Here is a 17019-nt window from a genome sequence, read left to right as displayed (position 1 = left end):
TTCCGTTTGCATCTTTCTTAGTCTTGAATACCCACTTTAAACCTATTGCCTTGTGATCTCTTGGCAACCCTGTCAATCTCCAAGTGTTATTCTTGTTTATCGAGTCTAACTTGACCTTCATTGCTTCAATCCATTTTCTGTCACTAGATGCTTCCTTGTAATTCCTTGGTTCTTCTTCAGCAAGTAATAATTCTTGTGGATCTACTTGAATTTCCTCTGTCTCTTCGTATAGTTCTTCGAGACTTCTTAGTTTTACTGGAGTGTCACTAATACTCTCCGTTGTACTTTCAGAGGTAGATGGACCTCTACTTGATAATCTGCTTGAACTTCCTGATGAGTTTTGATTGTACGAATGTGCTGGCGGGGTTACATAGGAGTTTGGTTCTTCTGTCTGATCTATTCCTAAATCATCATGATGTGGCCCGCTACTACCAGGACTACTTGGTTCATTTTCTTCTAACTCGGGTGGGTTGTCATCTTCTTGAATGACAAAGTTTGTCCATTCGGGATTCCCTGAATCTATCGTTTTCATATAACTATTCCAGTTCCATGGTTGACCTTCCATGAACTTTACATCTCTACTGACACATATCTTGTTCTTCGCCGGATCATATAATCTGTATGCCTTTGATCCATCTTCTATTCCAAGGTAAACCATAGGTGCACTTCTATCATCTAACTTCTTTTGTTGAAGTGGTAATACCTTAGCGTATGCTGTGCAGCCAAAAACCTTTAAGTGTTCCAGATTCGGCTTTCTTCCTTTCAATGCTTCATACGGGGTCTTGTTTACCAAAGCCTTCGTTGGAATCTGGTTTAATAAATATAACGTATGTCTTATTGCTTCTCCCCAGAAATTTTGTGGCATGTTCATTGCCTTTAACATACTTCGAGTAGTTGACAACATCGTCCTGTTTCTTCTTTCCACTAGTCCGTTTTACTGTGGGGAATATGGCGCTGTAAGCTGTCTCGCTATGCCATTGTCCTTGCAATACTTGTTGAATTCAGCCGACGTGAATTCTCCTCCTCTGTCCGTCCTTAGCATTTTTAACTTGGTTCGAGTTTTTGTCTCTACCTTTTCTTTGAACTGCTTGAAAGTTTCGAATGCTTGATCCTTAGAAGTTAGTAGATATGCCCACATGTAACGAGTACAGTCGTCTACAAGTAGAAATATATATACTTCTTCCTATCATGTGTTGGTGGGGATATAGGACCACACAAATCTCCATAGACTAAATGCAGAGGTCTTAAAGATCTGAATTTCGCCTGGTTTGGAAATGGTGTCCTACTATGTTTTCCTAATAAGCATGCGTCACATACTTGATTGGCATGACTTATTTGAGGAACTCCATGTACCAAGTTCTTTTGAGTCATTTCCTTAATAGCATCGAAGTGTAAATGGCCTAACCTTGCGTGCCATAACCATGCTAAATCTTCTGTGTTTAAGAGCAGGCAGATTGGCCTTCCAATCTTTAACTTTACTTTATACAACCTGTTCCTCATTCTCCTGACTCACATTAGTAACTTTCTATTTCTGTCGCGGATTGTTAGTAAGTCTCCATCCATTACTACTTTGCAACCGATTTCTGTAAGTTGTCCGAGGCTCAATATGTTGCTTTTCAGACTTGGAATGTAGTATACTTGAGAAACAATCTTTTGTTCTTGGTTCAGACATTCCAACAGTATTGAACCTTTACCTTTAATTTCTACGTGCGACCCGTCACCGAACCGAACTTGCCTTGTCACTTTTTCATCTAATTCTCTGAAGTGACTTCACACTCCTGTCATGTGGTTGCTGGCCCCGTTGTCTAAATACCATAGACTTTCATCTTCTGAGGCGTAACTTGCTGGTTCTATGCGTTCTTCATTTAGTAGAACCCTTTCTTGAACAATGTTTTCTTCTTGTATTGCCATTAGCAATACGGGTGCTTCGTCTTCCTCGACGAGATTTGAATGTTCTTGTACAACATCTTTCTTAGGACAGTCTTTCTTGAAATGTCCATACTTCTGACACTTGTAGCACTGGATCTTACTTATATTTGTTTCGTTTCTTCCAAAATTCCTCCAATTCTTAGACCTTCCACCTCTGGGTCTATACGAAGATCCTTTGTTCTTAGTGCTTTGCCTGTCTTTATTGTCTCGCCAGTTTCCGCGCGATTGGTTGAACCTGCCACGCCCGCGGTTTCCAAACTGTCTTCCTCTGCCAGAGTTGTTGTCGTGATGTGTAAACATCAACTTGTCTTGACTTTCTCCTGGGCTTCCTTTCTTTTGCTTAAGTCTTTCTTCGAACGTTTTTAACCTTCCGACCGCTTCTTCTAGCGTCATTGTTTCTAGATCGGAGTATTGTTCCATCGAGGCGACAATCTGAGTAAACTTATCTGGCATTGCATTTAGGAGTTTGCGTACCAGAGTTGGTTGACTCATTGTTGTCCCTAATTCGCTTGCCCGGGTAACTACACTGTTTATCTTTGCGGTGAAGGAGTCTATAGTGTCATCTTCCCTCATTTGCATTAACTCGAATTCTGATAAAAGTGTATGCCAACGAGCCTTCTGTACCCGATTAACACCAACGTGTCTAGTCTTGAGATTTTCCCAAATTTCCTTTGCAGTTTTACAACTTGCAACTTGCAATACAACATCCTCCGGTATTGCTTGGAACAGATAAGCAATTGTTGCCTTATCTTTCTTAACATCTGTTTGCGTATTTTCTGCCGGTTCAATCGTTTCCCAAAGTCCATTCGCTTCCAAAATTGTTTTGATGCGAATTGCCTAAACCGTATAGTTTGTTGCTTTCAAAATAGGACACTGGAATTGGGAAAGAGAACTTCCTTCCTTTTGAATTACAATTTGTGAATTTGGTCCGGTTACCCCTGACATGTCTTCTGACCAAACAATCTTCACTTTCAAAAAGAACTTTTATCTTTCTTGGTTTCTACAAACCTCTAATCCATAACCCCCGCGTATAACCCAACGCGTAACAAACAATCAATCTAATTCGCACTAAACCCCGGAATCAAAAACCTAGATTCCTAACCCCTGGTTCGACCCTGAACCGAAAATAAACTAACTTGCGAATTGAGAAAGAATAATAAAACTTGATCGCGAATTCCCTGCGATGCCTTAGAGCCTGATGCTCTGATACCAATTGTTGCCCAGAATGATCTTTGATCTCTAGATCGCAAATGATAAACGTAACTTTATTGAATACTGAAATTTGAATACAATGGAATGATTTTACAAATGAATTCTAAGCCCTATTTATAGTTTCTAATGAATGCGAGTGAATGGACGCGTCTCTTCGTGAACGGGTGTGTCTCTAGATTGTGTGGATGAGAATGAATCATGAAGAGGTGTGTCCATAAGCCAAAAGTCGCATCCCCTTCCTTTCCTTGTGGCTGCCGAAATCAAGAGGTGCCTCCCAAGGGATTTCGCAACCCTTGGGGTGGTGGTTATCAACTTCTGGTTTGCCACTTTCAGTCCCTGAACTTTATAACCGCCAGCCATATAACTATCTTTTAACTAATAACTAATAAACCCTTGCACTTTGGATGTGTAGAGATTAAGGATTTCACTGTCAATACTAACTGCAATGATTTAAGCAACAAATTTCGAAATTACTTAAACTGACATCGATAACCACATATTAAATTTCGGTCAATTTGTCAACGAATTTAATCCATTTAAATTAGACCTAACTGCAAAAAAGATAAGGCAAAAATTTCATCACAATTTTGAAATCAAAGGACCTGTTTTAAAATATATAATCATACAAAATGCAAATCTATTCTAGACTTGTAGTTTCGTATATATGTGAAAAACAGAAAATTACGAAACTAGAGTTTTGATTCTGGACTTGAACCTGATGAATATGATTCGAAACGAGAGAATCCGCCATAGATATAGTGCAACGGAGATCGAACTATGTGTTAACGCCGATTTGGTTTACTAAAATTAGACCAGAGATAAATGGTAAATGGCAACGGCGGCATCGACGGACGATCACCGGCGTGGAGAAAGGAATGCGTATGGGTAGAGTATCGCGATGTAAGGTCTAGAGGAAGCATCGACTGGGGAAGAGGGTAAACAGGGGTGCGTGTACAGTGACGTTACTCAAGTTACTTATTTAAATATCTTGAGTTACCAACATAAAAAAACAGGGGTTACGTGTAGATGTTCCTGGGTTTGTCCTAAACAATTCCTCGAACCTGCAGGATAACTAAAGGAAAAGACAATTTTACCCTCACATGCTATGCATGTGAGGGCATTTAACCAAGCTAACTAACGAGGTTAGTGATAAAAGATTAAACCCATACTAGAATAAAACTTAAAGGATGGTTTTGACATGTTTTAAACATAAAGGATAAAACCTGCAGATTTGATGAAACTTAAAGGACATTTTTTGCAGTTTACTCCCATTTTAATACAAAATACATACGTAATTGACGCCTAACAGAGACCCAGTAAGTGCCACACCTTTAGATATAAATATAGCTAGTCATAAGTAAATTATTTTTATCTATAACTTTGAAAATAATCCTTAGTTTATATTAAATATGAAACATAGAAAATCAAGGGCTTATCTATATAATGAGTAAGTTACTTTTTGGTTCTATGTATTTTAATAGCTTTAATTATTTGAGTTCAAAATAAAAAAGTTAACGTTCTAAGTCCCCAACCACTTATTTTGTAACAATTTGAGTCTAACTTTCAACACTTGTACTTTTTGCTTTGGACTTAAGTGGTTAAAATCACTAAAACACAAGGACTCAAAACGTTATAAAATGAACGGTTAGTAGTGACTCAAGAAGTTAAACTTTTTAATTTTGGACTCAAATAGTTAAAACAACTAAAAAAATTTATATACTATTAATTTTTAACATTATGGTGCATTAAAAGTGGTACTCTAAACATATATTCTTGGACAATGGTTTTTTTTTTTTTTACAAAACAACTAGCTTGTGTGGGTTATTGTTTTGGGCCAACTCTCTTTAATTGTACCGGTACCCACTTTCCCCGTTTTTCGGTACCGGTATCGGAACGGTACCAGCACCCACTTTTCCTGTTTTTGGATACTGGTATTTTGACCGGTACGGTTTGATACCGAACGGGTACCATGCTCATCCCTAATCAACATCAAGTATTTGTATTTCCCTCCACAAGACATTTGGAAACACAATGTGATCGTTTGGATATCTAACTTGATACAAAGATGTAGTAGTTAATCCTTAGGTTTGTGGTTTTAAAACGCAACGAACGGGTCGATAAAGAAGTATAAAATAGATTCACTGCGCCGTAATTTGTAAGGCCCTAGCAGTATAAAATAGATTCATTGTGTCGTAATTTGTAAGACCCTAGCCGCAATGCGACGGATCTTACATCTAGTTAAAATATTATTTTAGAGTGTACATGCTAATTTATATGAATTACATTATACTTTCTTTTAAACCTAGCCGCTATGGCCTAGCCAACCCAGCCAATGAGAGCCGGCCACGGAGGACCGCTAGGCATGCCCAACGCCCGGGTTGAAACTCCCGCCCAAATGGCCACGCCGAAACCCAAGCCCACCCGAGGTGGTAACTTGGGCATTTGTACCCAATCCACACCCCAACCCTCGCCCCATACCCCATAATCTAATAAATGAATATAACTTATTGCACAATATAAAAAAAGTCTCATAATAAAGAATTAAAAAAATCACAAATCACTAAAAATCTCATAATAAAGAATTAAAAAAATCAATAATCAGTGTTCATTCTGTTTTAATTTTATCATATACTAATAATAATTATATTATGTTTTCATGCATTTTATCTTTACAATTATCTAATCAAGCATTAAAATAAACGCCACACTTGGAATATAATGGAAGTTAAAACATTGAAGGATTGTTCCTAACGTTCGTAGTGTCCCAACTTTTCTTTTGAACGGCAAAAAAAAAAAAAAAAAAGAAAAATATTATTCCATCGAAACTAAAAAAGAAGCTAGAAACAAACAACTACCAAGAAAAAAATACTACATAACACAAAAGAACACCACACAAACTACCATATGAGCACAAACGCACCACCATACGACACCAACAAACCATCACACAAAACAAACCTAGAAAAACCCACTCGAATCATGGCGGGTTCACTTGAGGAAACATGAACACCAAAATCACAATGATCAACTATTTGTTTATTTATTTATTTTTTGTTAGTTACGTCGAGTTAAAAAAATGTGAAAATCCAGACTTATTTTCTAATCCAGCAAAAAAAAAAGTCGGTTATTATTCTAGTTCAGAGTTAAAAAGTAATTTAAAACCGGAGGAGCTATATATGTCAACTTTTAGAACTGAAATTAATTTTTAAATCCCTACGTGACTAATGGCTTCACCCCTACCTTCGGAATTACGTAGGCGACTTTTATAATAACTTTTACGGGATGGTCCTTCTAAATTTTTTAATATATTAATTTTAATTAATTTCAGGTGCGATGGCGGTTTATAGAAGCTTGTAAGTATGTATTGTCCGATTTCATAAAACAAAACTCATATTTGGAAGTTACTGGTTTATACTCCCACCTCATTTTCTTTATCTCACATGCAAAAAAGAAAAAAAAAATAGACAAAAAAAAAATAGATGCAAAATTAATTGTATGTCTTAAATAATCTAACATACGAAAAAATGTAGATGCGAAAGCGAAATTAAGAATGAGCAGCAAGCAAACAAATTAAATTAAATTAAATTATTATTGGGGTTTAAGGCCCAGGTCTCACGAGCCCAGATCAAGGATCTAACAGAATTTTGAATCTATAAACCGATTTCCATTACTATTTCTAAATAGAAAGAGAAAAGAGAGAGAGAGAGAGAGAGAGAGAGAGTAATGGTGGAAGAAGCAGGGGATCAAAAGACGACCGGTAAACACAAGGACGGAGGAGAAGAAGAAGAAGGAGGTAAGGACATTGTAAAACGGCATCCGCTTGAGCATTCATGGACCTTCTGGTTCGATAATCCTTCTGCTAAGTCTAAGCAGGTCGCCTGGGGTAGCTCCATCCGCCCTATTTACACTTTCTCCACCGTCGAAGAATTCTGGAGGTCTTCCTTTTATTCATTATGTTTTCGGCTTTATATTCCACGGTTATGGTTAAGTCGGTTACAATAATCTAGATAAACATTATTTCTAGAATCTAGCTTAAATAACAATCATTGATTTAATAATATCTTGTTTAGATTCTCTTCCCGGATATCTAAAAAGATCATTAAATTACATCTTGTTTATATTATATACATGATATATGTAACAATGCATGTATTCGAATAATGCAGCCTTTACAACAATATACATAGACCAAGCAGGTTGGCAGCTGGGGCAGACCTCCATTGTTTCAAAAACAGAATTGAGCCCAAATGGGAGGATCCCGTGTGCGCTGGTGGTGGAAAGTGGACTATGACCTTTCCCAAGTCGAAATCCGACACGTGTTGGCTATACACGGTACTAATTTGAGTGTTGTTCGATTGAGGGCTAATTTAGTTTTTATAATCTGATCTGTTTATATGTGATATGAAAGTTGCTAGCAATGATTGGAGAACAGTTTGATCATGGCGATGAGATATGCGGGGCAGTTGTTAATGTGAGATCAAGGCAGGAAAAAATAGCCCTATGGACAAAGAATGCTGCCAATGAGCCTGCACAGGTACACAAGATTGAAATGCAAATGTAAAAATTATGAGCATTGTTACATGATGATTTGTTTGTAGATGAGCATTGGGAAACAATGGAAGGAGTTTCTTGATTACAATGACATGATAGGCTTCATATTTCATGTATGCCTAAGATTTTTACAGTTAATACTGATCCATTTGGATATGATTTTGGACTCATACTTTGCATTATATACATCTCAGGAGGATGCTAAGAAACTTGACAGAGGTGCCAAAAATAAGTACACAACATGATGCGTTTTGTGTTTGTGTTTGTGTTCGTGTTCTGTCTACCCAAATGCAAGCTTTGTAGGGACTGCATGCATCCACTTGTTTAGTAGCTTTGCATGCATATCAACATTTGCAATGGACACCTCATTCTTATGTAGTTGATCCTAATAAATACCACTTATTTCGAATAAGAATGTCCAGCAGCCGCGAGCCTTCTTTTAGTGGTGGAATCATAACTTTTAAATCGGGTTGCAATAATGTTTTTGATTGGTTTCAACATGTAAAGGTGGGACACGCATCTCATAGGAAAACCATGAATGTTTCTATTAATAAAGGAATTTGTTGATGGTTCAAATATGGAAATCTGAATCATATGTATCGCTTCACAATTTATTATACATTTATACACATAAGCTAACATATATAAATATCACTAAACACTATTCACCTTCTGAACAATATTAATACATATCACTAAATAAATAATTACTTCCATTGAAAAGAAAAAAATTTTGGTACTAATATACAAGTACTCAATCTCATTATTATTTTAAAAACACATATCTTCTTTCTTATGTTACATCTTTTTATTTCAACATCATCACCACCTTTAAATTTTTCTTTCATAACTAAATTACTTCTAAAAATGTGTGTCACCCACACATTTATATGTAATTATGTATATGTAATATTTTTATTTAAATGTTCAAAATTTTTTTGCAAAACCTTTAAAAGTGATTATCTAGCAATCTGGTACAATGGAGAAAAAAGACATTACAAGAATACCCCACCTTTAGCGGCGCCACCGATAGCGGCGACATCTTATATGTCGCCGCTATTGCCTTTATCCGGACACGGTGTCTCTCTTGAAACCCTAGTCACACATTTCTTATTCTCATCCAACGGATAGGGTTTAACAGAACCAATAGCGGCGACATATAGATCAATAGCAACCTGCGGACTAGGGTGTAATGATTGTGAGCATATGATTGAATCGATTTGTATGTGATGCTAGGTCCAATGGCTTTCAAGTAATCACGTGAAGATCAGTGTGCATCGATTTTTAGAAAGTCAATTTCATAAAGTTTGTGTGCATCAGTGCATGTAATCAGATTTTTCTTTAAATGGCCCAATCATTCTATTGCATTCAATATGTGTTGTCATATCATCACATGAAAGGATTCCTGAATTGAAATTTTTTTTTTGAACGGCCGACAAAAATATTTTATTCCACTTGTAGCAAGGTGCTACCACCAACTATACAACAATTACATCGACACCAAGACAGTTACATGTTCGTTACAATCTAACCAAAATAAAAACGACTCCAAACCTCCCATGAAATAGCCAATTGTGACATCATAATCTCGATCCAATAGAATTGTAATAGGTTGGTGTTTGGTCAAATTAAAATCAAGACATGTGAAGTGATTAAGTGTATTGCATGAAAAATCTTGTCTAAGTGTATCGGTCCAATAATATTTGGATGCAATTAATAGATGTCGACCGATGTTAATCAGGGTTCTGTATGTTGCTGTATTGTTGATGCTGATGATGTACCAGACGAAAACACTTAAGTGTTTTCGCCAAAAACCATGAGTTCGATGAAAACCCCTTGGTTTTCGTCACATGTGATTTCGCCAGGCATGGTGTTTTCGCCACTAGGGGTTTTCGTCCAAAGCATTTTCACCACAAGTGTTTTCGCCGTGCATTGTGATTTCGCCCAGTGTCCGTGTCAGTTAACAATATTAATACATATCACTAAATAAATAATTACTTCCATTGAAAAGAAAAAAATTTTGGTACTAATATACAAGTACTCAATCTCATTATTATTTTAAAAACACATATCTTCTTTCTTATGTTACATCTTTTTATTTCAACATCATCACCACCTTTAAATTTTTCTTTCATAACTAAATTACTTCTAAAAATGTGTGTCACCCACACATTTATATGTAATTATGTATATGTAATATTTTTATTTAAATGTTCAAAATTTATTTGCAAAACCTTTAAAAGTGATTATCTAGCAATCTGGTACAATGGAGAAAAAAGACATTACAAGAATACCCCACCTTTAGCGGCGCCACCGATAGCGGCGACATCTTATATGTCGCCGCTATTGCCTTTATCCGGACACGGTGTCTCTCTTGAAACCCTAGTCACACATTTCTTATTCTCATCCAACGGATAGGGTTTAACAGAACCAATAGCGGCGACATATAGATCAATAGCAACCTGCGGACGTTGATGATGACATTTTTGACAACGATGAAGATGGCGATGACGTGATGTAGTTTTTCACGTTTTATGCAATTTTAGGATGTTATTGTGTGAATTAAACGAATAGCTTTCAAGTAATTTTAGTATGTACGTTCATATAATAATTGTGTTTATGTAGTTTGTTTGTGTGTTGCTGAAAACTTGAAATCGGTAGTGTATTTGTAAAAGCTGGGAAATATTGTAAAAGCAACAAAAAATGACTTTTAGCGGAGACATGTCGCCGCTAATGATCATCAAGTAAAAGCGACGAACAACTTTAGCGACGAAGTGTCGCCGGTAAAGGTGTTACATCAATAGCGGCGGCACGTACCTTAACGGTGACAATACGGTTATTAGCGTCCAAGCAATAGCGGCGCAGATCAGTATCATTAGCGGCACCAACTGTTGCCGCTATTGCCCCGTTTACTTGTAGTGAGAGTTTTCAATCAAATGGGTTACTCGTCACATAACAACAGAATATATCAAAAACATTTGTTTTGTTCTTACACTAGTATTAAACCCTTGCGTTGCAGCGGTTGTCATAAAACTGTGTTAAGTAGTAGCAATACTATATCATTGTCAGCGACCACAAACACCGGAAAAACTCGTAAAATCAAAATAAATAAAAACGGGAAAAAAATTACGCCGAGCGAAAAGCAGACGTAAAATCTTTGAATCACGCACGCTCGTTGCTGAGGAATTAAACCGAAACGTAAAACATATAAAAAATAACTAAGTCCATCCAGGACCCGCGTGTTGGACGCACTTGTCAAACGCAGAAAAATAGATGTGACGCGACTGGCCAGTCAAACGGGAAAAAAATATACGAAAAAATGTTGAACCCCACACGCACGTTGAGGTGCGTTAACTCACAAAATTTAGAACGAAATGAAAAACTTGGGAAAGATGAAAAGTATGGTGGACCAAAATTGAAAATAAAAAAGAGTTGGGATTATTGCAAAAGATAAAAAAAACTTTAGGTTAAAAGTAAAAAAAAAAAAATAACGGGTCTAAATTGCAAAATTAAAGTTATTTATTAATTTTAGATAAAGATAATGATAAAAATAAGTGATATCTATTAATATTAATATTAAAAGAAATTTATTAAACAAATATAAATAAAATTTATGAGATTGAAGAAGAGAATGACATGAGACATTATTTGCAGTCTTTTATTATAAGTTAGATAATTTGTGACACAACTAATGACCAATCTGAATTGTCACTTATTCTGATATAGTCTTCAAATCATTTAGTGACTAATTTTACTTTGTCACTAAAGAACTGTTGTGTGCTAGTAGATTTGTTTAGAGACGGTCTATATGTTAGCCACAGATTTCATCGAGTCCAGTCACTAACTAGTGATGATTTTGTTTCTGTCACAAAAGTGAAAGGCTTTAAGGGTTTTTCTAAGATTTTTCATGTGTATCAAATGATTCTTGTTTGCTATTACTTATAGAAACGCGCTGTGGATCAAACGGAAGTACGAAACGAAGAAATTGGTGAAATATATATATAGAACCCAGTAAGGAGCTGGAACAAAGCAAACTTATAACAAACACAAAACAAAGCCAAAAGGAAAATACGACATTACAACAACCCAATAATAATATCAAAATAAGATTATATGTGAATAGTCACAACCAAACCATCACAATTGGTAACTACCATATGAACCATCATGTGCCTTTGAATAGACATCTTTTATGAATAGTCATGTTGGATTATTGGTATCCACCAATTGAAATGTCACAAACCTTTGGACCATCACAATTACACAATCACAACTCTCTATGGAACCATTTATACGTTTCCCTCTTCTTATTTTTCCTAAGACTTAATTAACCAAAAAAAAAAAAAAATTACACATTAATTTGTTATTTTGAAAATATTCCCAACGGGTTTGTCGTGACATTATTATCGAAGTAATAACAACATAAACTTCATTGAGTAATTTCAAGGTAAACAATGATTAAATAGCTATTATACAAATTCTATAAGAGAATTGCAAGACTTATTTTAACTGAAATAGAAGAGTTGGACAATTGATCAACTTTCTTTCATGGGTTTCATCTTCAAGCTTTATTTTCTCTCGAGAAATGTCTTTCCATTCAGCTTACCCGAGAAGAATTGCTTGAGATGCTATCAGAAAACTGCCTACTTTGTGACAGCCAAATTTGTAGCAGATTTGTAGAAAATTGGTCTTACCTACAGATTTGCTACAAAAAGTTTCGTGCAAAATAAGCTTGTCGAAAATAAGGTAAGGTACAAAATTATGACAAAATTTCCTACAAATTTTCGACAAAAATCTATCGTCACAAACGTTGCCACAAAATACCTACAAACTGGTTTTTTTTATGTTTTTCCTACAATTCTTTCACAATTATGCCTATTTTTGTATTTTATTCGATGATATTTTACTTTTAAATTTAATAACACTAATGAGAATGCGGCAAATGTTTTATACAACGGTTGGTTTCCGGTATTCATTAGGAGGCTCTTTGCAGGTCCAACCTCAGCTTCAAGCTTTGGATTGAAGAACGCGGCAAATGAAATCCTCTTGTTCGTTGCATTTATAGTCGCCCTATGCAAGTACTGTTGTATATTTGTATTCACCATTGCTCATTATCTGTAAATCCATTAAAACAATATAGCTAGTGAATTTAATAAAGGCTAAATTGCACTTTTCGTCCTTATGTTTCAGGGTTTTTGCAGGCACTGTCCTTTAAGTTTAAAAATTACACTCTATGTCCTTTATGTTTGCAACCTATAACAGGTGGTGTCCTTTCTTATAAACCCAGTTAACTTTTTTATGTTAAAACCCCTCACCTTAACAACAGGGACCATATGTGTAACTTTGTAAACATGAGGGACCTTTAATGTTAAAACCCCTTGTCTCTCCCATTTTTCTTTCGGAACAAACCCTAGCCTACTAGAAATATCCACAGCCGCACAACTCAGTCTCTTCTCCCTCTCCATCAGATCCGGCGACCAGAGCCGGGTACGGCCATTTTTGTTTTCGGGTACATTTTTCTTTGGAAGGAGTTGCGGAATTTGGTTCCTGATGTGCGGCAAATATTGTTTTCAGGTACAGGGTCAGAAAAGAACAGATTGGCGAGCACATGTGGCAAATAAGATATTCGTAAGGTGAGAGAGTTAAAGGTCCCTCATGTTTACAAAGTTACACATATGGTCCCTACAGTTAAGGTGAGGAGTTTTAACATAAAAAAGTTAACTGGGTTTATGAGAAAGGACACCGCCTGTTATAGGTTGCAAACATAAATGACATAGAGTGTAATTTTTAAACTTAAAGGACAGCGCCTGCAAAAACCCTGAAACATAAAGGACGAAAAGTGCAATTTAGCCTTTAATAAATGTTCGTTATCTCTTGTATGCATTTTCTCATTATATATTTGGAAAATCAAATCAAATAACTAATATAACAATACAAAAATACACCTATGTGGCCAATTGTTTTCTTAAAATAAGTTCACAATCAACCACACACTACTAGAAAATAGGGTTTTTGTCACAACATATTCGGTCACAAAACGGTAGCAGTTGCCTTGTTGCCACCGTTTAGCAACCGAAAATGCGGTGGCAAAACACCCGTGTCAATTGCCCTAATGTCACCGAATAGCGACCATTTTGCTACCAAATTTCTGCCACCACAAAAGCGGTCAAAATTAAATAATCAGAATTGGTTGGTTATCGTGATTTTAGTTAATCGATTTTGAAGGTTATAGCGAGTCGGTTATGGGTGGTTAACTGTGAATTTAGGACTAGGTAAAAATAACTCAATTTTTTTAATCCTAGATTAAAATGTTATTACACATTTCTATACATTACTATATTAAATAGTATGATAAATACACATAATTAATAATATTAATACTGATTATCACCAAATATTCAAACAAAGTGATATGATATATTCATATAAATTCAAATAAACATTTAACCAAAACAATATGAAATAACCCCTAAATACTAAAAATATTCAATCAAAAACATCAAATATTAAAAAAATGGTGAAAAGTCCTAAATCCTACTAAGATTTACTATATGTTGGTTCGGTTTGGTTATGGTGAGTATGGAAGTACTGATAACCATAGCCGACCTGCTACTTTTAGTTTTCAGAAAAACCATTAACCGACCCATCAGTTGTTATTCGGTTTGGTTTTTTCGGTTCGTTTTGTTGATTAATTGGTTACGGGTTGGTTAATTTGGGATTTTTACACACCCCTAGCTAAACATACCCCCTTTGTTACATTTATTACCCTTTTTTAAAATCATCAATTTCACTCTCTTAATATCCTTATCATTATTAAAACATTTCTTGTATACATGCATCATCTATCTACTATAATAAAAGAAACCAACTTTGGGACATATTGGACCCAGTATGGCCTAAACAACTTCTTTTCACGTAATATGGCAAGTGATTTCAGTAGATATGAAAAAGATGTGTGGAAATGGAAATCAGACTTTCAGAAACAAGACCTACAGAATTATCAAGCTTATATCACTTTGAAACAAAATAGTTTACAAGGTGATTGTAAGATTATTATCTAATACAAATGAATCTTGAATTCTGTGGGTGAGAAGGGCAATGGAGTTTGTGTGTTGTATATGAATGCTAAGCTTCAAACTCAATTGTCTTCTGCTGGTTGGGCCTTCTATTTATAGAAGGCTGGGTACATGAATAAACAATAGTTTATTCATGTAACACCCCGAAATTGGAAATTTGGTAATTAAACCATGTTAATAATAATGAACGGGTAAAATACCGTTAGTGGTAAAAGTAAACCCGGTGAATATTGATCGGAGTGTCGCGCTCCAGTCAAAGATAATATTTATAAGCCTTAATTACCCTTAACAATGTGTTAGTGGTAGCAAGGGGTCGATCCACGAAGAGTATGTGGTTTGTGTGTGGATTCGATTGAATTAGAACAATTGTCACAGATTATGAAGCTTGCCAAATATTTTTGTAGTTTTGTTTAATTGAAAGATGTGAATTTGAACTAATGGGATTGATTTAATTAATTAACAACTAATGATTAACGATTGAAAGAAAATTGATTAGTAAACAATAATAAGAAAAAAGGGTTCACACCCGGTTTCGGTAATTGCCAACCTAAGGTTTCTACACGTTTTTAGATTCAACTCAATTGCATACGATTAGCGGATTTAGTGTACCGTGACTTAGGTGCCAATAACTATCAACGTTTCGAAAAACGGACAAGAATGCACTTTATAATCAACACAAGTAAAACCTAACCACGACAATGCACAATTACATATAACCATTTCGTAAAGTCATAACTTTTAACATCGTTCGACAATTTACGAATTCGCAACAAATGTAACACTATTATCAATGGTTTCAAAAATCAAACACAGTTTGTCACAAAGTTTAAGCAATAAACAGTTCGAAACCCTAAATTAAACAACTACCTACGCCGGGGTGAAACCGAGATGATTAGCCGCTCATGGTTGAAGAAGCTTGATCACCGGATGATTGGAACTTGATGGAGATCATCTTGAATCTTGAAGGATGGAGGATGGTGGATGCTTAGGGTTTTTGGTGAATGATGATGATGGTGGAAGGATTAGGGTTTGTAGATGATTGATTGGTGAGATGGTGATTGATGATGATCTTGATGTGATTCCGATGATGTTGTGAGTAGTAGATGGATTAGAGATGAATGATTGGTGAATGTTGGCTCCCAGATCAAAGTTCCAACTCCCCAAAACATGTAACTTACGAATTGAATGCCTCCTCAACCAATGAGAACCGATTTTAGCCACAAAACCCAAAAATTCGCGTAATGGAAATCTGCTACCCGTCGCCGACGGGTCCCACCCCGTCGCCGACGGGCTCTCAAAAACATAAAAGTGGCTGACGGGTTAATTGACTGGTTATGGATTAAATTGGCCGACAGGGTCATTTAGAAGCTGTCGCCGATGGCTTGGGACCTGTCGGCGACGGGCTCTCCAGCCTACTTCTCCGATTTCTTCGTTTCGTACTTCCGTTTGATCCACAGCGCGTTCCGGTGCTCCGGTTTTCGACCTGGTGACTCGTAAAGCTCCCGAAAAGCTCCTTAAACTTCATCAAACCTGCAAAACACATATTTGATTAAACGTAGGCTATCCGAATTTAAAACCCATGTAAAAACATCAGGTTATGCAATAACGAACACCGGTTTTCAACCACGTATCAAATATTAGGAATTTAATAAATAAACCTTATATTAAATAAAAAGTGAATAAAAGCTATTGAGGAAATAAAGATTATAAGAGGCCCGATTTAACGGGACTTAAAACAAAACAAAGTAGTATCTCCCAGAACCCGCTAAGTAAACTAGGAATGTTTAACTTAGTTAAAAAGGGGTAAATAATATTGAAAATAAGTAAGTCATGGCCTACTTAATAACTAACTAAACATAAGGCACCAAAATGGAAAACTTGGAAGTTTAGTTATTAAAAAAAAAGAAACAAAACAAAACACACACAAAGTGTGTGTTCTGGAATGAACGACCAGGAGAAGCAAAGGGTGCCAAACCCTAGTTGTTGTGACCGCCCCTATTTTGCTACCGAGTTGTGACGGTTTTTTGCCACCAATTTGTTACCATTTAGCCCACTTTAACCACCGCTTTTATTGAAAACTTACACCTTTTTATCACCCTTTTGCCACCATTTTGGTACCAATATTGCCACAATTTAGCCAGACTTCCATTACCATTTTGGTACCATTTTTCTATTTGAATTAAATAATTGCCACCATATTGGTGTCCCTGTTTTCATATTTTACAGTTTCCCGCTTTTCATGAAAACTACA

At 35.9% G+C, this 17019-nt stretch overlaps 1 protein-coding gene across 1 annotated transcript; it reads left to right on the top strand.

Annotated features, from left to right (window-relative positions):
• Window positions 1–6839: 6839 nt before the first annotated feature.
• LOC110937205 (eukaryotic translation initiation factor 4E-1) lies at window positions 6840–8216 on the top strand. The gene is made up of 5 exons (XM_022179598.2): window positions 6840–7076; window positions 7308–7473; window positions 7550–7675; window positions 7740–7805; window positions 7887–8216. The coding sequence occupies exons 1-5, from the start codon at window positions 6865–6867 to the stop codon at window positions 7935–7937; spliced, it is 621 nt and encodes a 206-aa protein (XP_022035290.1). The 5' UTR covers window positions 6840–6864; the 3' UTR covers window positions 7938–8216.
• The last annotated feature ends 8803 nt before the right edge of the window (window positions 8217–17019 follow it).

The sequence above is a fragment of the Helianthus annuus genome, chromosome 4 (assembly GCF_002127325.2).
Source record: "Helianthus annuus cultivar XRQ/B chromosome 4, HanXRQr2.0-SUNRISE, whole genome shotgun sequence".
Taxonomy (NCBI): domain Eukaryota; kingdom Viridiplantae; phylum Streptophyta; class Magnoliopsida; order Asterales; family Asteraceae; genus Helianthus; species Helianthus annuus.
The sequence above is the reverse complement of the archived record's forward strand: the minus strand, read 5'-3'. Positions and strand labels throughout refer to the sequence as shown.

What these genes read in the sequence shown, in the direction of transcription:
- LOC110937205 (XM_022179598.2), top strand. Translation starts at nt 6,865, where the DNA reads ATGGTGGAAGAAGCAGGGGATCAAAAGACGACCGGTAAACACAAGGAC. An exon ending in ACCGTCGAAGAATTCTGGAG is followed by an intron (nt 7,077 to 7,307) that starts GTCTTCCTTTTA and finishes CGAATAATGCAG; the next exon opens with CCTTTACAACAATATACATA. An exon ending in ACACGTGTTGGCTATACACG is followed by an intron (nt 7,474 to 7,549) that starts GTACTAATTTGA and finishes GTGATATGAAAG; the next exon opens with TTGCTAGCAATGATTGGAGA.